General features: G+C 39.8%; 1 protein-coding gene across 2 annotated transcripts in view; it reads left to right on the top strand.

The window, feature by feature from the left end:
* Positions 1-21,140, top strand: part of LOC137414822 (FERM domain-containing protein 4A) — a 300,724-nt gene that overhangs the window by 254,593 nt on the left and 24,991 nt on the right. For both annotated transcript variants that reach the window (XM_068100360.2, XM_068100351.2), the window contains 3 exons: positions 14,685-14,761; positions 15,263-15,401; positions 15,840-15,969. In XM_068100360.2, coding sequence (XP_067956461.2) covers positions 14,685-14,761; positions 15,263-15,401; positions 15,840-15,969 — 346 coding nt within the window. The remainder of the gene's footprint in view (positions 1-14,684; positions 14,762-15,262; positions 15,402-15,839; positions 15,970-21,140) is intronic.

Here is a 21,140-nt window from a genome sequence, read left to right as displayed (position 1 = left end):
TCATTCAAAGTAGATGTTTTGTGGATCTTCCTTTCTTGCAATCATTCAAAGTAGATGCTTTCTGGATCTTCCTTTCTTGCAATCATTCAAAGTAGATGCTTTCTCGATCTTCCTTTCTTACAATCATTCACAGTAGATGCTTTCTGGATCTTCCTTTCTTGCAATCATTCAAAGTAGATGCTTTCTGGATCTTCCTTTCTTACAATCATTCAAAGTAGATGCTTTCTGGATCTTCCTTTCTTACAATCATTCAAAGTAGATGTTTTGTGGATCTTCCTTTCTTGCAATCATTCAAAGTAGATGCTTTCTGGATCTTCCTTTCTTACAATCATTCAAAGTAGATGTTTTGTGGATCTTCCTTTCTTGCAATCATTCAAAGTAGATGCTTTCTCGATCTTCCTTTCTTACAATCATTCACAGTAGATGCTTTCTGGATCTTCCTTTCTTACAATCATTCAAAGTAGATGCTTTCTGGATCTTCCTTTCTTACAATCATTCAAAGTAGATGCTTTCTGGATCTTCCTTTCTTGCAATCATTCAAAGTAGATGCTTTCTCGATCTTCCTTTCTTACAATCATTCACAGTAGATGCTTTCTGGATCTTCCTTTCTTGCAATCATTCAAAGTAGATGTTTTGTGGATCTTCCTTTCTTGCAATCATTCAAAGTAGATGCTTTCTGGATCTTCCTTTCTTGCAATCATTCAAAGTAGATGCTTTCTCGATCTTCCTTTCTTACAATCATTCACAGTGATGCTTTCTGGATCTTCCTTTCTTACAATCATTCAAATTAGATGCTTTCTCGATCTTCCTTTCTTACAATCATTCAAAGTAGATGCTTTCTGGATCTTCCTTTCTTACAATCATTCAAATTAGATGCTTTCTGGATCTTCCTTTCTTACAATCATTCAAATTAGATGCTTTCTGGATCTTCCTTTCTTACAATCATTCAAAGTAGATGTTTTGTGGATCTTCCTTTCTTACAATCATTCACAGTAGATGTTTTGTGGATCTTCCTTTCTTACAATCATTCACAGTAGATGCTCTCTGGATCTTCCTTTCTTGCAATCATTCAAAGTAGATGTTTTGTGGATCTTCCTTTCTTACAATCATTCAAAGTAGATGTTTTGTGGATCTTCCTTTCTTACAATCATTCACAGTAGATGCTCTCTGGATCTTCCTTTCTTGCAATCATTCAAAGTAGATGTTTTGTGGATCTTCCTTTCTTACAATCATTCAAATTAGATGTTTTGTGGATCTTCCTCTCTTGCAATCATTCACAGTAGATGCTTTCTCGATCTTCCTTTCTTGCAATCATTCAAAGTAGATGTTTTGTGGATCTTCCTTTCTTGCAATCATTCAAAGTAGATGCTTTCTGGATCTTCCTTTCTTACAATCATTCAAAGTAGATGCTTTCTGGATCTTCCTTTCTTACAATCATTCACAGTAGATGCTTTCTCGATCTTCCTTTCTTACAATCATTCAAAGTAGATGCTTTCTGGATCTTCCTTTCTTACAATCATTCAAAGTAGATGTTTTGTGGATCTTCCTTTCTTGCAATCATTCAAAGTAGATGTTTTGTGGATCTTCCTTTCTTGCAATCATTCAAAGTAGATGTTTTGTGGATCTTCCTCTCTTACAATCATTCAAAGTAGATGTTTTGTGGATCTTCCTTTCTTACAATCATTCAAAGTAGATGTTTTGTGGATCTTCCTTTCTTGCAATCATTCACAGTAGATGTTTTGTGGATCTTCCTTTCTTACAATCATTCAAAGTAGATGTTTTGTGGATCTTCCTTTCTTACAGTCATTCACAGTAGATGTTTTGTGGATCTTCCTTTCTTGCAATCATTCACAGTAGATGTTTTGTGGATCTTCCTTTCTTACAGTCATTCACAGTAGATGTTTTGTGGATCTTCCTTTCTTGCAATCATTCACAGTAGATGTTTTGTGGATCTTCCTTTCTTGCAATCATTCACAGTAGATGCTTTGTGGATCTTCCTTTCTTACAATCATTCAAAGTAGATGTTTTGTGGATCTTCCTTTCTTACAATCATTCACAGTAGATGTTTTGTGGATCTTCCTTTCTTGCAATCATTCACAGTAGATGTTTTGTGGATCTTCCTTTCTTACAATCATTCAAAGTAGATGTTTTGTGGATCTTCCTTTCTTACAATCATTCAAAGTAGATGTTTTGTGGATCTTCCTCTCTTACAATCATTCAAAGTAGATGTTTTGTGGATCTTCCTTTCTTACAATCATTCAAAGTAGATGTTTTTTGGATCTTCCTTTCTTACAATCATTCAAAGTAGATGTTTTGTGGATCTTCCTTTCTTACAATCATTCAAAGTAGATGTTTCTCGATCTTCCTTTCTTGCAATCATTCAAAGTAGATGCTTTGTGGATCTTCCTTTCTTACAATCATTCAAAGTAGATGTTTTGTGGATCTTCCTTTCTTACAATCATTCACAGTAGATGCTCTCTGGATCTTCCTTTCTTGCAATCATTCAAAGTAGATGTTTTGTGGATCTTCCTTTCTTACAATCATTCAAAGTAGATGTTTTGTGGATCTTCCTTTCTTACAATCATTCACAGTAGATGCTTTCTCGATCTTCCTTTCTTGCAATCATTCAAAGTAAATGTTTTGTGGATCTTCCTTTCTTGCAATCATTCAAAGTAGATGCTTTCTGGATCTTCCTTTCTTACAATCATTCAAAGTAGATGCTTTCTGGATCTTCCTTTCTTACAATCATTCAAAGTAGATGTTTTGTGGATCTTCCTTTCTTGCAATCATTCAAAGTAGATGTTTTGTGGATCTTCCTCTCTTACAATCATTCAAAGTAGATGTTTTGTGGATCTTCCTTTCTTACAATCATTCAAAGTAGATGTTTTGTGGATCTTCCTTTCTTGCAATCATTCAAAGTAGATGTTTTGTGGATCTTCCTTTCTTACAATCATTCAAAGTAGATGTTTTGTGGATCTTCCTTTCTTACAATCATCCACAGTAGATGTTTTGTGGATCTTCCTTTCTTGCAATCATTCAAAGTAGATGCTTTCTGGATCTTCCTTTCTTACAATCATTCAAAGTAGATGTTTTGTGGATCTTCCTTTCTTACAATCATTCACAGTAGATGTTTTGTGGATCTTCCTTTCTTGCAATCATTCAAAGTAGATGTTTTGTGGATCTTCCTTTCTTACAATCATTCAAAGTAGATGCTTTCTGGATCTTCCTTTCTTACAATCATTCACAGTAGATGCTCTCTGGATCTTCCTTTCTTACAATCATTCACAGTAGATGCTCTCTGGATCTTCCTTTCTTACAATCATTCAAAGTAGATGCTTTCTGGATCTTCCTTTCTTACAATCATTCAAAGTAGATGTTTTGTGGATCTTCCTTTCTTGCAATCATTCAAAGTAGATGTTTTGTGGATCTTCCTTTCTTACAATCATTCACAGTAGATGCTCTCTGGATCTTCCTTTCTTGCAATCATTCAAAGTAGATGTTTTGTGGATCTTCCTTTCTTACAATCATTCACAGTAGATGCTCTCTGGATCTTCCTTTCTTGCAATCATTCAAAGTAGATGTTTTGTGGATCTTCCTTTCTTACAATCATTCAAAGTAGATGCTTTCTGGATCTTCCTTTCTTACAATCATTCACAGTAGATGCTCTCTGGATCTTCCTTTCTTGCAATCATTCACAGTAGATGTTTTGTGGATCTTCCTTTCTTACAATCATTCACAGTAGATGCTCTCTGGATCTTCCTTTCTTGCAATCATTCAAAGTAGATGTTTTGTGGATCTTCCTTTCTTACAATCATTCAAAGTAGATGCTTTCTGGATCTTCCTTTCTTACAATCATTCACAGTAGATGCTTTCTGGATCTTCCTTTCTTACAATCATTCACAGTAGATGCTCTCTGGATCTTCCTTTCTTACAATCATTCACAGTAGATGCTCTCTGGATCTTCCTTTCTTGCAATCATTCAAAGTAGATGTTTTGTGGATCTTCCTTTCTTACAATCATTCAAAGTAGATGCTTTCTGGATCTTCCTTTCTTACAATCATTCACAGTAGATGCTCTCTGGATCTTCCTTTCTTGCAATCATTCACAGTAGATGTTTTGTGGATCTTCCTTTCTTACAATCATTCAAAGTAGATGTTTTGTGGATCTTCCTTTCTTACAATCATTCAAAGTAGATGTTTTGTGGATCTTCCTTTCTTACAATCATTCACAGTAGATGCTTTCTGGATCTTCCTTTCTTTACAATCATTCAAAGTAGATGCTTTCTGGATCTTCCTTTCTTACAATCATTCACAGTAGATGCTCTCTGGATCTTCCTTTCTTGCAATCATTCACAGTAGATGCTCTCTCGATCTTCCTTTCTTACAATCATTCACAGTAGATGTTTTGTGGATCTTCCTTTCTTACAATCATTCAAAGTAGATGTTTTGTGGATCTTCCTTTCTTACAATCATTCACAGTAGATGCTCTCTCGATCTTCCTTTCTTGCAATCATTCACAGTAGATGTTTTGTGGATCTTCCTTTCTTACAATCATTCAAAGTAGATGTTTTGTGGATCTTCCTTTCTTGCAATCATTCACAGTAGATGCTTTCTCGATCTTCCTTTCTTACAATCATTCACAGTAGATGCTTTGTGGATCTTCCTTTCTTACAATCATTCACATTAGATGCTTTGTGGATCTTCCTTTCTTACAATCATTCAAAGTAGATGCTTTGTGGATCTTCCTTTCTTACAATCATTCAAAGTAGATGCTTTGTGGATCTTCCTTTCTTGCAATCATTCACATTAGATGCTTTGTGGATCTTCCTTTCTTACAATCATTCAAAGTAGATGCTTTGTGGATCTTCCTTTCTTACAATCATTCACATTAAATGCTTTGTGGATCTTCCTTTCTTTCAATCATTCAAAGTAGATGCTTTGTGGATCTTCCTTTCTGACAATCATTCAAAGTAGATGCTTTGTGGATCTTCCTTTCTTACAATCATTCACATTAGATACTTTGTGGATCTTCCTTTCTTACAATCATTCAAAGTAGATGCTTTGTGGATCTTCCTTTCTTACAATCATTCACAGTAGATGTTTTGTGGATCTTCCTTTCTTACAATCATTCACAGTAGATGTTTTGTGGATCTTTCTTTCTTGCAATCATTCAAAGTAGATGCTTTGTGGATCTTCCTTTCTTGTAATCATTCAAACTAGCCGAAACCCGTGGAACATCCACGGAAGGGAGGATGTGGTGTATGGATAGAGTGTACCATTATGGATGGCATAGGGGATTTGCTTGTCCGAGTAAGAGTTAGGAAGAAAGATCAATTTTCACTTGTGCAAAAATGCTACTCACAATTACATCGCCTGTGCGTCGGCCTGTGATTGAGCCAGAGAGTTGGCCTGTGAGTCAACTTCCTTTCCAATGTCTGCAAGAATTGAAATACTGATTGTGAATGTGTAAAATTATATGAAAGAAGAACATGCATATCAATAGACGATGCCATCGAAAAGGAGAGCAGCTGTCCATAGAAAAGGATGTCTGACTTATCAATTTGACATTATTGCACAGGAAATGACAAACAAAGAAACAGTTCATTTCCATCGGGTAATATTACGATGAGAGATCAGCCGATACCTTTATTATATCCATCAGCATCCATGGCACTTAGAAAAAAAAACGTGGCATCAGCCAGCCGCAGCCAACTATCACGTACCGTCTCGAAGTCAATGCCATCCTTTTATCTCTTCGTGTACAACTCACTGATCGCAACGTTACTCCATTTAACTTTATTAAAATGACGATAAAGACGTGAAACCCGTGGAACATCCACGGAAGGGATATCGTTCGTCTGTTTTCAGGTCGTTATCTTTAAGCTTCCTTACGTCTCGCCACCTGCTACACCTCTCTGAGTTACGAGGATTTATGCAACGCACCCCAAGAAGTATCGCAACGTCAGTCCATTTAACTCGCAACGTCACTCCATTTAACTTTATTAAAATGACGATAAAGACGTTTCCTTATATATCCTAATTTCAAATGTTCAAGGGAATAAAAAAGCTTCCTTACGTCTCGCCACCTGCTACACCTCTCTGAGTTACGAGGATTTATGCAACGCACCCCGAGTATCGCAACGTCACTCCATTTAACTTTATTAAAATGACGATAAAGACGTTTCCTTATATATCCTAATTTAAAATGTTCAAGGGAATAAAAAGACCATTTGGTTCACACCACCCATCACACCACTCGACTGTCGAATCAGCGGATGGCTCACATCGCCTTCGCCCAGCAGACGCCAATACGATGGTGTCGTAAGATGGCGTCGTATCGGCCGATAATCGGATGCTTTTGGGTCCCAAAGTCGGCGAATTCAGATTTTTCGAGTATGGCTGTACGTGATAAACAAAGAGCGCGGTTCGTAGATGGAAAATGCATTAGTGCCGTGGGCATCGGGTCACTGGGTGCGGCGTAAAAGGGATAACAAAGTCGAGTCCTTACGGTATTATTATATAGATATTATATAGATTAGATGTTTTGTGGATCTTCCTTTCAATCACTGATGGAGGAGATATTTTATGCATCTTCCTTTTGTACAGTAATCTAAAGGAGATGTATTACGTCATTCATTAAGAAAAGCGTTGTTTAATGAATGGATAGATTTTTATTTTTTTTTGTCAGTGGAACGTTGGTTTTTGGGATCATCTGTGTGGTGTTCCCTTCTGAGCACTTGGTCCATGATGCTGTGATCTCTGGTTCAATTCGCATAATTCTTAGTTTATGATTGTAAATATAAGTGTGTTTCAGTGAATTGCATTATTTATTCTGATTATTGTTTTAATCCTGAAGGTGGTTATGAGTTAAAGTTTACATGCAGTGGTGTTGTTTTATCAAGTACAAGATTTGTAACTAGATGGTAACATTGCCAATAGTAAGTCATTGGTTAACCACAGATGCAATTGATTTTTACTGAAATGTATTTTCCAAACAATTTTAAGTTCTAAATTACTTTATGTATAATCATTACCGGATGATTGCGCTTTAATTTATTCTCTTTTTTTCTTGAGCATCAAAGGTTATTGCCAGACCAGTTGGTTTTGCAATATTTAATGTCATAGAGCTTTTCCAGTGCTGGGCATGTAGGAACATTTATCAAAGCGGAGGTTGGCAGAACGAGAGGCATTATTTCATGGGCGTCTGATGACTGTCTGGCCAAAGAAACCATATTTGTCATCTTTTCCAAAGTTCATTCAAAAGGCTTGAAACGCTCGGTGTACTTTAGTAGGACAGATGAAAGCTTCTGCGTACACACTGTATATCTCGTGCCCTTCGCCCGGTTCTTTTAAACCCGCCTCGGTTTTAAGTTTGAAGCCGGGGAGTTTCATTCTGAACCTGTTCTGGCACGCAAGTGAGCAACTCGCAATAAATTTGATGTTTTCTCTTCAAATTGTCCAGGCCACAGTCGTATTCCCATGTGGAATACAGCAGACAATTGTGATGACTTTGGTGTGTGTACAATGGCAGTTGAATCTTGTTTTAATTTGTGGAGGGCCATTCCTTGACATGCTGTTGTTTGCCACTTGCACTCCTCTTGCACAGTCCTTTGCAACACTTTCTTCCTGTTGTTTAGTTAAAGATTTTAATCTCGGTGTGATATACTCGTAACACAACTATGAGATACCATGTGCTCTTTATTTCTTGTGTGTTTGGCTGTGTGTGTCACTTTTCAGGGATGAATCATGGCTTCTGCTTCTCTCATTATGAAAATATTCACATACCAATTCTACCTAAATACTTGACGTGTTTCGTATTCTCAACCACTGTTCAAGTGTAAGATCGAGGATGTACCAGTGTCTTCGTTTATTTATGTTGCTTTTAATCACCATGTTTTCCACTTCTTATTACAAGGCCACATTTTAATATGATCTTTGGGATATATATTTTTTGTGTATTCAGGATCGAGGCTCGTGTAAGAGCTCTAACATTAATCACAAAAAAAAACGGACACATAAAACATAAGATAAAGGGAGCGGGAGACAAGATGGGGAGAGAGAGGGAAGCACACAAGTACAACAGCAGAGAACAGGGACAGCGGGAGATCTGTGGGAGGGAGAGGACTTGGGGGGAGGACACATGGGAAGGGGGGGTGGGGAGGGGTATAAAACACATGGACACTGCTAGGACTTCCAGAAAAGAAGTCGGTATTTCAAAAAAGTGGATCTAGGGTGAATTAATGGGGATAGAAAAGATCAAGGATAACAACGAAGCATCAAACAAGAGAGACAACAATGAATTCAGCAATGAAGTTTGGGATAACAAAGAAGCATCAGACAATGGAGATTACAATTAATTCAGCAATGAAGTTTGGGATAACAAAGTAGCATCAAACAATGGAGACAACAATGAAGCATCAAACAACAGAGATAACAATGAAACAATGGATTAAGCAACAAAGTTTTGGATAACAATGAAGCATCAAACAATGGAGATAACAATGAAACAATGGATTAAGCAACAAAGTTTTGGATAACAATGAAGCATCAAACAATGGAGATAACAATGAAACAATGGATTAAGCAACAACGTTTTGGATAACAATGAAGCATCAAACAATGGAGATAACAATGAAACAATGGATTAAGCAACAAAGTTTTGGATAACAATGAAGCATCAAACAATGGAGATAACAATGAAACAATGGATTAAGCAACAAAGTTTTGGATAACAATGAAGCATCAAACAATGGAGATAACAATGAAACAATGGATTAAGCAACAAAATTTTGGATAACAATGAAGCATCAAACAATGGAGATAACAATGAAACCTCGGAGTCAGCAATGAAGTTTTGGATAACAAAGAAGCCTCAAACAATGGAGATAACAATGAAGCATCAAACAATGGAGATAACAATGAAACAATGGAGTCAGCAATGACGTTTTGGATGACAATGAAACGGCACTCACAGCTGCAATTGTTACTATGGAATCATTGGAGGTTTTTTTGCCATAAGCGCAGTATATAAGAACTCCTGTCCTTGCTTTGCCCACTATTTCCATCCATAACATGATGCATCATTGTTGTGTTGCAAGTCGGAAAGTCCGAATGCTTCCTCGCGCGGAGTCGAACTGTGCCCATGTGGTTTCACGGCTGACTTCCCTCCCTTTGTGAGGAAGGAGTTTCATATTTGTAAGTCAACAGATGAGTTGACTCAACGACTCCCACGTGATTAGAAACAAACTGAAGTTTCATTTCAGTTAAACTTTGCCGCAATAACCATGAGATGATCATGAAGCTGTGAAACTCTATGATAAATTTGATTGCAGGCTCTTCTGCACCTCTCTAAGCTGTTTAACCAAAATGGCGTTTACACTGGATGTTTACACTGCGAATTTGTATACAGGTGAGTGATTCATCTATTCATTATGCTAATTCGTTTAATTCCTTGTGCAGCAGGTGGCCTCATTGCTGGTTTACTGGGGGGCGTGGCTGTGCTGCTGATGCAGTGCCCCCTGTAGTTTAGGGCAGGAATTTGGTCAGGGTGCCGGCGATAGCTCGCCTACTCTTCGTGAAGGACACCGTAAGATCTTTAATGTCGAGCAACTAATGCCAGCAGTCAGGACTTCCGTTTTAACGTCCATCCGAGAGACGTGGCTCACATTTGTGCTCGGGCATGCATGCGAAACACCGGGATGACAGTTTATAGTTGTGTCTGGATTCAAATAGGATTCAAATACGAATGTTATTTTTCTATCTCTTCTTCTAGTGTTTTTTTTCTTACTTGCAAAATCGAAGATTTTTCACGTATATTAGTCGGTTGATTTTGTTACTCAGTCTGTATGTTTGGTTGGTTGTCACTCACCTACAGGTCACAATATTCTAAACCGATTGTCATGAAACTTCACCAAGTTGTAGAGGTAGTTTCAACTGAGAACTTGTTCAAAAATTCAAAAATTTGAATTTGAAGTCAAATTTCTAAAAAGAAAATTTTGTCCAATTGACTTGAAAGTTGAACAGCATTTGTATATTGGGTAACTGATTTGGGAAACCAACAATTTTTGAGGTCAAAAGGTCAAGGTCAACTCAAGGTCAAACTTCTAAAATCATCAATTTTTGTTTGAAAAATTGTCAATTTTCATCCTATTAACTTGAAAATTAAACAGCAATCGCATAGTGCCTCACTGAATTGGGAAACGAGCGTTTTAGAGGTCAAAAGGTCAAAGGTCAACTCGAGGTCAAACTTGTAAAATCATCATTTTTCATCTGAAAAAATAATCAATTTTCAACCGATTGGCCCGACCTCATTTTTTAATCTTGATGAAATGAACAATTTGATGTCTCCATGGTAACTTTTTCTGGGGGGAGGGGAGGGATTTGGCACATATTGTGCACTGCACGAGGCATCGTTCTTGTTAATATATCCTTTGATTTTTTTCTTTCTTTTTCTCCATCTCATGGGTGCCGATAAATGTTTCTTTATATAACTAGTACACCCGCTCACTACGGGAGCGGCAAGAAAGGTTATTCCTCTTTGGGGTATATAGATTACAGGCGATCTATGGTGGGGTCTCAAGAACATTGGGTGTGTGTTCATTTACCAAGTTTCTTGTGGAGAGATCGCCAAGTGGTTTAAGCATTCGAGCAAGCACTCCATTCAAAACCGTTGAGGAATGGCTGGCTTGGCAAGCACTAGCTAGCTGCTTGGTAAATGAGCACATCCAGGTCTTCCTCCCTTTCAGTTTCATGTTAAACAGCAGGAGCAAGTTTCAAAAGTTCGCTACGAAAAATGCCACGGTAGTGGCAGGAAGGGCCATGTTATTAACCCAACCCTTGTGGGTTGGGTTAATAACATGGCCCAACCGTATATCTTTGGTACCGTATATCTTATACGGTACCAAAGATACCGTATATCCGTATATCTGTCTACCGTATATCTTTGCTCAGTTCTGTAAGTAAAACATACCTCACGGGTGTCAGGATCCCTCCAAATTTCTTCATTTAGTGTTATAAACAGCATTAGCGACGGTTTAAAAAGCTAATCATACGTGTTTGTGGTTTATAGTATTTTTACTTCCGGTAGAGGCTGTTGAGCGTTGCTCCCACGAAAACGCCATGATACGCTATTTATAAATGTTGACTCGACGTTTGTTCAAGGAGGAAAAACACCTTGGGGAGGTGGGATATTATTGGTATTAATTGTGTTTTGTAATAGCATTAATATTATGCTACTAGTACCCGACTGCAAAGCCGCAATGAGCCGGGGAAGCCAAAGCCTCTTGCCACTATTTTACCCATCACGATGGCATCAGTGGGTTAGGTAGTTGGTAGTATGTAGGTGTAGTAGGTACCGTACCTGGTAAGACTTGGTAAAAGAGAAGAGCAGGCAGTCCTCCCCAATACCTACATACAATAAATGTCACAAGAAGCTTAAGGAAGTAACTATACGATGTGCTAGCTTAGGGCCTATTTTAAGAAATTTTAACTGGGCTTAATATACGTTTTCACAGTATGTGTGTAGTCTTCTAACTTCAGTCGCTGTCAGGACTGGTTCTCTCCGGGCACTGCGGCTTCCTCCACCAGAAGAAGTTAGCTTGCAGTAAGATCATTGCCGACAGATCAGACGATAGCGCCGTTTCAACGGCAATGTGTGACTGTCGTTAATCAAACCGTGTCGATGGCGCTGATTGGCTGACCTAAGCTGATCGCTGTTTGGTCAGCTCACAAAATTTCGCAAATTCAGACCTAAAATGACACCATTTGCATTCTGGATGAGATTAAAATTGATAAAATTTCCTTCTTGATTAATTCGGTGAATTCGGTCTCAACTTCGGATATTTCCGGCCGTGAAAAACTATCACCTACGGCCGTGAGATTTCTAAAAAATAATTCTTCGTCAATTTTAGAATATTTGACGCCGTTTTCAACCCTCCGAAATGCGTAATAAGCTTTTTTGAAATAATTTTTGAAATGCTCGAATCTCATTGGTTCCGGTGTTTTGTGACGATTTTCGCTGAAGATAACCAGGCCCGTGCGGGCCGAGGTTGGTCTTAAAGTATTTTAATTATCAATTAGAGGTGCATAAGATTGTGAATCAAACAAAGACGGGTGAAAGAAACTCCTTTTGAACGTTTTTCAATTTGTTATGCATACTTCCGCATCCGCAAGATGGCGGCCTCCATTGCGCTTCGGAATTCTCAAGCCAAGGGATACAGCATGATCTGGTTTTCGACATAATACGTACGCGTTTATTGACAACACCGGCTTCGCCGGCTATTATTGTTAGTTTTGTTATTAGAAGCAGCCTTGGAAAAACGCCACGATAAAGCTAACTTAACATTGATATACACCTCAACATGCAACCCCATTGACGGCATTGGTGGGGAAAACCCGCTCAGGGGAGAAAACCCCTTGGGGAAGGGGGCAAATGAATGTGCTACAACCTTCATTATGTAACCCTTAGTTATCCTGTCAAGTTTGGTTGAGATTGGATAAGTAACAACAGAATGTATTGTGGTCAAAAATCATCAGACAGACAGACAGACAGACATATGCCAAATTGCATATTTTAGTATGATAGCTCAACCCATTGCTTCTTATTTAATATCAATTTAGTATCATGACCTGCTTCGGATTGAAGAACTGGTAAAATATCTTCTTCTGTAAGCTTTGGCCCGATTGTTTCATCTGGCTGTTGAGGACATCCATTTTGAAACAGCACTGTCTAAGACTGGTGTCGATTATAAGGCTTTTGCAAATATATGTGAATAATCACCAATTTCCCCTTTGGGGGAGTGCACTGTGGGAATCTTTCTCGATTTGAGGTGTCAACTCGTGCACCTGTTCTTTATGATGCTGGGGAATTCATTTGTGCCATAACTTGGGGAATGGGAGATCGGGCGTGGATTTAATACAAAGATGGCTGAACGAAATGGGTGTTTGTTGTTACCCCGCATACGCGAAGGGAAAAGCGGGGTTAAGTATTAGGTTCGCTTCCGTCTGTCCATCCACAAACGTTAGCTTATGATCGAGGAACAACTTAATTCAAATTGAATGTTATATTTTTAACAAGAATCAGAACATGAATGAGAAAACAAACCTGTAGTTTTACAGTACTTTGGCTCTGAATTTGTCCCGTCCGATCACACACGAGCAGAGAGGAGCCAAACAAAATTAAGACAAACAAAATTGAAAATTATTTAAAACAGGAAACTTACTGGTTTTAGCGACGTTATAAAGGACAATCAGGGCTTCCTCCCTTTCAGTTTCGTGTTAAACAGCAGGCGCGAGTTTCAGTGTGGCGGCGTTGGTCTGAGAGGGTCATTAACCAGTGTGGCAGCTACATTCAAGTGTAAGGTGTGCACAGAGGGAGCTGTAGATTGAGGAAATGTTGAGTTGGATATTGGAGATGGCGTGAAGCTGGAAGGTGTGAAAACATTTTGCTACCTAGGAGACATGCTGAATGGAGAAGGTGGATCACACTCGGCAACGGTTGCTAGAGTGAGATGTGCATGGAAGAAGTTTTGGGAACTGAGTGGCGTGCTGACACGGAGGGGAGTGTCGTTGAAGCTGAAGGGAAAGGTGTATGCTGCATATGTGAGAAGTGTTATGATTTATGGGAGCGAGGCATGGGCAATGAACGTAGAGCAGCAACGAAGGTTGGAAAGGGTGGAAATGCGAATGGTTCGGTGGATGTGCGGAGTATCGTTGAGAGAGAGGAAGACAAATGATGAATTGCGAAATATGATGGGAATAGAGCCTGTGATGGATGCTGTGAAGAGGAACAGGTTGAGATGGTTTGGTCATATGTTGAGGAAGGATGAAAGTGACTGGTTGAGAAGAGTGATGGAAATGAATGTAGAAGGAAGTTGAGGACGGGGAAGACTGAGAAAGAATTGGCTAAAGGTGGTGGAAGAAGAAATGCGGGCAAGGGGGTTAACAAGGGGAGATGTAGAAAATAGGGCAAAATGGAGAAGATTGTCATGGGGCCCAAAAGGCTAACCCCCACTTTAGCAGGGAAAATGGCCTTAAAATGCCTGTTATATAAAGGATGCAAACAACAGGCACGAATAACTAATATAATGTGTTAGATAGAATGGTGAAATAGACACTGCGTCAATGGTGGTAAACCTCCAGAATTAATTTTTTTGTGTGACCTTTACAATCTTTTCTTTTTCATTTAAATGTAATTATATAACTGAATACGGTAGAACACAAATCCCCATTATACGGATTCCAAAAACCTCCAGTTTTGCTGTACTTGGACATGTTAAATAAGGTGGTGTATAAACACTGATTCAACGGCACTAAATTTCCAAGTTTATTTTTATATGATCTTTAAAATCATTATTTTATTTAAATTGAAATGTATACTTAAACATGTGGGCCGTGGGGTGATGTGTTCTATAAACACTAGTTTCCAAATGTTTGTGGGCTCGAGAATAATTTACATTAAACATGTTCCTTCTATGTTTGATTGCAGGTTTAGAATAACAGATCTGGACAAATGTAAAACCCCAGGAGTTTGCGAATTCATTAACATTCCATATCAACTTTAACTTAACTATATCACTTTATTGTTGCGTGAGATCATCTAGAGCAACATGGTTCGGCCTAGGTTGGCAAGTGTGACTTGATTGAAGGATCAAACAGATATATCACAATCTTTGATCTCTCCCACAGGTGTTCCAGTGGAAGCAACTGGAGAACCTGTACTTTAGAGAGAAAAAGTTTTCGGTTGAAGTGCACGATCCACGCCGGTGAGTGTAGGCCTCAATCTTTCTCAATTTTGTTTGTCTTTTTTTTTCCCCAAAATGTGACATTAGGCCCACAGAGGAGCTTGCCCTGCTTACCCCCCTGATGGGGGAGAGCCAGGTTCCGACTAATGCTGGCATTCAGGATATCCAGTTTAGACCTTTATCCGAAGAATGGCACACGTTGATGCTTCGCCCTGCCTGTAAATGATGATAACGGTTTATAGCCGAGCCGAGATTTGAACCCAGGCCAGACAGCTCATAAGTGAGTGTGCATACCTCCAGACTATCCTGCCAGCCCTCCCATTTCCCTTTCAATCTCGAATGCGCAGTTTTATAACAGCTTTTCCATTCATCGGGCAGTCGTGTGGGCTTTATCAACGGGCACGCACACATCTCCGCGCGGACGCACTCACAGCTATTCCCACCCATGAGTGAAAGAAAACACGTAATACATGACCTTAGCCCTATGTTGTTGATTAGTTCTTCATCATTTTTTTTTTCCAGGGCAGCAAGCAGCCGCCGAACCTTTGGACAGGCGGGCATCGTAAGCCATGCCTGGTATGGCAGCCCTGCTTTGATCAAGGCTATATGGGCCATGGCAATCAGCCAACATCAGTTCTACCTCGATCGTAAGCAGAGCAAGGTGGGAGTCTTGACAGACGCTGTTTCCTGATGCTTGCTAGGCTGATATTGGGCAGGCTCTATGCTCTCCAAGCACGATGCTCACCTGACATGACGTTTGTTGAGTGTGACATTCATTGGCCACGAGAGATGGGTCGACCCATATCGTTCGACTGCCCTCTTTCTCCCTCCTATGCTTTGAACCTCTGGACATCAATTTCCAGACTTACCGGAGCCAGTCTGTTTGCATTAAAAAGTTCCACCACCTTTGACACTCTCAATATGTCTCGTTGTTCAGCTTCCACAAGCTTTCATTGTCGAGAAGATCTTGATAATAAAATGCAAACTTTACAGCAGTAAGGTGATATTCAGCATATTCAAAGGTCATGTCTTGTGCCCACCTTACACTTGAAGCTACATCTAGGAACAATAAGGTAAAACTGTAATATTGTGTTTTTAGGCTAAGATTCCAACGGCGCGGAGCTTGAGTGAGATCGCTGTGGATTTATCGGAGTCGGCAACACTTCCTCGCACCATGAGCAGTCGGGGGAAGCTCATCAACAACAGCAATGGCAGCCTACCATCTGCGGGTATGGGATAGAGGCACATCATATAATCAAATTAACAAAACTAGAACGGCACTCGGTAGAGTGCATACCTCCGTCAGGCTGAACAGTTTGTTTTGTATCGCACTGATCGGCCGGATCTGGATTCGGACCTGAACCAAAATCGAATCGGCTTGTTCTTGTTGCCTAACCAACTCACCCACCAAGTTTTGTCATAATCCGTCCATAAGTTTGTGAAATACAGTATCGTACAATATATCGTTTTTGGCCACATCACCCAATGGTAAAAAAAAAAAAAACTTTAAAAATAATCTGATCCGGATCCATATTCGAATCTTCACCAAAATCGATTTAACTCTTCCTTGTCACACACCCGATCTATCCACCAAGTTTTGTCATAATCCGTCTATAACTTTGTGAAATACAGTGTCGTACTATATATCGTTCTTGGCCCCATCACCCAATAGTAAAAAAAAAATCGCTTTAAAAATTCTATGATCCGGATCCAGATTGGAATCTTCACCAAAATCGATTTAACTCTTCCTTGTCACACACCCGATTTATCCACCAAGTTTTGTCATGATCCGTCCATAACTTTGTGAAATACAGTATCGTACTATTTATCGTTTTTGGCCCTATCACTCAATGGTAAAAAAAAAAAACTTTAAAAATAATCTGATCCGGATCCAGATTGGAATCTTCACCAAAATCGATTTAACTCTTCCTTGTCACACACCCGATCTATCCACCAAGTTTCGTCTGAATGTATCCATAACCTCTTGAAATATCATCACGATATATCGTTTTTGGCCCTATCACTCAATGCTAAAGATTTACTTAAAAATTCTCTGATCCGGATCTGAATTTGAATCTTCACCAAAATGGAATCCTTCTTCCTTGTCACACACCCGATCTATCCACCAACCTCCGTCTGAATCCGTCCATAACGTCTTGAAATATCATCACTATGTATCGTTTTTGCCCCTATCACCTAATGAAAAATATATCACTTAAAAATTCTCTGATCCGAATCTGGATTCGAATCTTCTCGAAGATTGAATCATTCTTCCTTGTCACACACCCGATCTATCCACCAAGTTTTGTCATAATCCGTCCATAACTTTGTGAAATACAGTATCGTACAATATATCGTTTTTGGCCACATCACCCAATGGTAAAAAAAAAAAAAAACTTTAAAAATAATCTGATCCGGATCCATATTCGAATCTTCACCAAAATCGATTTAACTCTTCCTTGTCACACACCCGATCTATCCACCAAGTTTTGTCATAATCCGTCTATAACTTTGTGAAATACAGTGTCGTACTATACTCGTGTATCGTTCTTGGCCCCATCACCCAATAGTAAAAAAAAAAATCGCTTTAAAAATTGTATGATCCGGATCCAGATTAGAATCTTCACCAAAATCGATTTAACTCTTCCTTGTCACACACCCGATTTATCCACCAAGTTTTGTCATAATCCATCCATAACTTTGTGAAATACAGTATCGTACTATATATCGTTTTTGGCCCTATCACTCAATGGTAAAAAAAAAAAAAAACTTTAAAAATAATCTGATCCGGATCCAGATTCGAATCTTCACAAAATCAATTTAACTCTTCCTTGTCACACACCCGATCTATCCACCAAGTTTCGTCTGAATGTATCCATAACCTCTTGAAATATCATCACGATATATCGTTTTTGGCCCTATCACTCAATGGTAAAGATTTACTTAAAAATTATTTGATCCGGATCTGAATTTGAATCTTCACCAAAATGGAATCCTTCTTCCTTGTCACACACCCGACCTATCCACCAACCTCCGTCTGAATCCGTCCATAACGTCTTGAAATATCATCACTATGTATCGTTTTTGCCCCGATCACCTAATGAAAAATAAATCACGAAAAATTCTCTGATCCGAATCTGGATTCGAATCTTCTCGAAGATTGAATCATTCTTCCTTGTCACACACCCGATCTATCCACCATGTTTTGTCATAATCCGTCCATAACTTTTTGAAATACAGTGTTGTACTATATATCGTTTTTGGCCCCATCACCCAATAGTAAAAAAAAATCGCTTTAAAAATTCTCTGATCCGGATCCAGATTCGAATCTTCACCAAAATCGATTTAACTCTTCCTTGTCACACACCCGATCTATCCACCAAGTTTCGTCTGAATCCATCCATAACCTCTTGAAATATCATCACTATATATCGTTTTTGGCCCTTTCACTCAATGGTGAAGATTTACTTTAAAATTCTCTGATCCGGATCTGGATTTGAATCTTCATCAAAATGGAATCCTTCTTCCTTGTCACACACCCGACCTATCCACCAACTTCCGTCTGAATCCGTCCATAACGTCTTGAAATATCATAACTATATATCGTTTTTGGCCCTTTCACTCAATGAAAAAAATCACGTAAAAATTCTCTGATCCGAATCTGGATTCGAATCTTCTCGAAAATTGAATCATTCTTCCTTGTCACACACCCGACCTATCCACCAAGTTTCATCTGAATCCGTCCATAACATTTTGAATTATCATCACTATATTTCGTTTTTGGCCCTATCATTCAATGATGAAGAATCACTTTTAAAAAGTATCTGATCCGGATTCGAATTTTCACCAAAATTGAAAAATTCTTCTTTGTCGCACATCCAATCTCTTTTCTTTTTTCTTTTTTTGTATAGAGAGTCGAGGCTCGTGAAAGAGCTAAGTCTACCAAGTTTCGTCCGAATTCGTCCATATTTTTTTGAGATATCCTGCTATATATCGTTTTTGGCCGTATCTCTCAACGATGAAGAATCACTTTAAAAAAGTATGTGATCCGGATTCGAATTTTCACCAAAATTGAAGCAATTCTTCCTTGTCACACACACAACATGTCCAACAAGTTTCGTCCAAAGCCGTCCATAACTTTTTGAGATATCCTGCTATGTATCGTTTTTGGCCCTATCTTTGGCCTGTATCGTTTTTGGTCCTATTTGGCAGAAACAACCTCAAGTAGGTGTTTCTTATAACTGTCTACCAGTCTCTGACATCGACTGGGAGAAATTTTTGTCCACTCCTCCATGCAGAATTCTTTCAGCTGTGTGATGTTTGAGGGGTTTCTTGCATGCACAGCTCGTTTCAAATCCCCCCACAAAATCTCGATGGGATTTAGATCCGGGCTTTGACTTGGCCATTCCAGAACCCTCCATTTCTTTCTTTTCAGCCATTCCTTGGTGGATTTACTGGTATGTTTAGGGTCATTTTCATGTTGCAAGGTCCACCTTCGGTTGAGCTTCAACTTTCCGACAGATGGCCTCACATTATCCTCAAGCACCCGCTGGTACAATGAAGAATTCATAGTGGATTCTATGATGGTGAGCTGCCCAGGCCCTGATGCAGCAAAGCTGCCCCAAACCATAATATTTCCACCACCATGCTTTACAGTTGGTATCAGGTTCTTGTGGTCAAATGCTGTCTTTGGTTTTCGCCAAACACGTCTTCTGGTACTGTGGCCAAATAGCTCTACGTTTGACTCATCTGTCCAGAGCACATTGTTCCAGAAGTGCTGGTCTTTGCCGAGGTGTTCATTGGCAAACTTTAGTCTTGCCCTGATGTTCTTTCTGGACAGCAAAGGTTTCCTCCTGGCGCACCTCCCATGTAGATCAAATTTGTGCAGCCTCTTTCTCATGGTAGACTCGTGCACTTTGACATCAACAGTGGCAAGAGCTACCTGTAGGTCCCGTGATGACATTCTGGCGTTCTTAGAGACTTCTTTCAGCATCTTGCGGTGTGCTCTCGGGCTGAACTTGCTGGGACGGCCTGGCCTGAACAAGTTGGCAGTTGTTTGGAATCTTCTCCACTTGTAAATGATCTTCCAGACAGTCGAATGATTGATTTCAAATTGTTTGGAGATCTTTTTAAATCCCTTCCCAGACTCGTAGGCATCTATAACCTTCTTTCTGAAGGCCTCAGAGAGCTCTTCTGATCTAGGCATGGTGACGCCACACACTTCAACAACAAAGAGCAAACCAAACTAAATGTCTGAGGTTTAAATAAGAGGTTCCTCCAAGATCCTCTCTAACGATGTTCTAATCATTTGCACCTGAGCTGGTGCACCTGATTCTAATTTTAGGTATTTGAAGTAGTGATAAATGTAGGGGTGTACTTAGTTTTTTCACTTGCGAAATTTGCATTTATGTTCATTTAAATTATACAATGGACTACAAAATGTAAATGTTTCATGATATTTGTTATATTATATCACCTTTATCGATCAATATTGTTGAAATGAAGATCAAATAGCTGTATGTTGAAATATGTTGAAAAAGTCAAAACTTTACATGGTAAACATGTAAAAAGTCAAACATACTTACTTTTTCACATGACTGTATATATATACATACACACTAGCAAAAGTATCCGGTCGCTTCCTGACGGGAATATGATATACACAATCTGGGTCCATCATCTAGAGGGAATTTTAAAAACAGATCGCAAGTACAGTGGAGCAGTGGCCTATCGAGGAAAAATGACGCTTGGGCGAGATGTCAAATTGCCACCCCTCGTAACTTCACATAAGTCTGTGTGTGTGTGTGTGTGTGTGTGTGTGTGTGTGTGTGTGTGTGTGTGTGTGTGTGTGTGTGTGTGTGTGTGTGTTGTGTATATATATATATACACACTAGCAGAAGTACCCGGCATTGCCGGGCGGGGGAGGGGGGGAGGGGGAAGGGGAGGGGAGGGGAACGGGGGGGAGGGGAGGAGGGTAAGAGGGGGGGAGGGGAGAAGAGGGGGGGAGAGAAGAGAGGGGGGAGGGGGGAGGGGAGGGGGAGGAGGGATGGGGAGGGAGGGAAGGGGAGGGGAGGTGGGGTAGGGGGAGGAGGGGGAGGGAAGAGGAGGGGAGGGGAATGGGGGGGAGGGGAGGAGAGGGGGGGGGAAGTACCCGGCATTCCGTGTATAAACGTGAGGGAGAAGAGGGGGGAGGGGGAGGAGAGGGGGAGGGGGGGGAAAGGGGGGGAGGAGAGGGGGAGGGGGGGGAAAGGGAGGGAGGGGGGATAGAGGGGGGGAAGGGGGAGGGGGGAGGGCACGCGAATCGTCGAATCAGCGTGCTGCTCTGCCACCGATTCAGAATCCGTGTATAATATTCCTCGCTGAAAAAAAATATGTCCGTGTATAATATTCCTCGCTGAAA

The sequence above is a fragment of the Myxine glutinosa genome, chromosome 1, assembly GCF_964187855.1.
Source record: "Myxine glutinosa chromosome 1, kmMyxGlut1.1, whole genome shotgun sequence".
In the NCBI taxonomy this organism is placed as follows: Eukaryota; Metazoa; Chordata; class Myxini; order Myxiniformes; family Myxinidae; genus Myxine; species Myxine glutinosa.
Note: the sequence above shows the minus strand (reverse complement) of the source record. Positions and strands in the feature narration are given on the sequence as shown.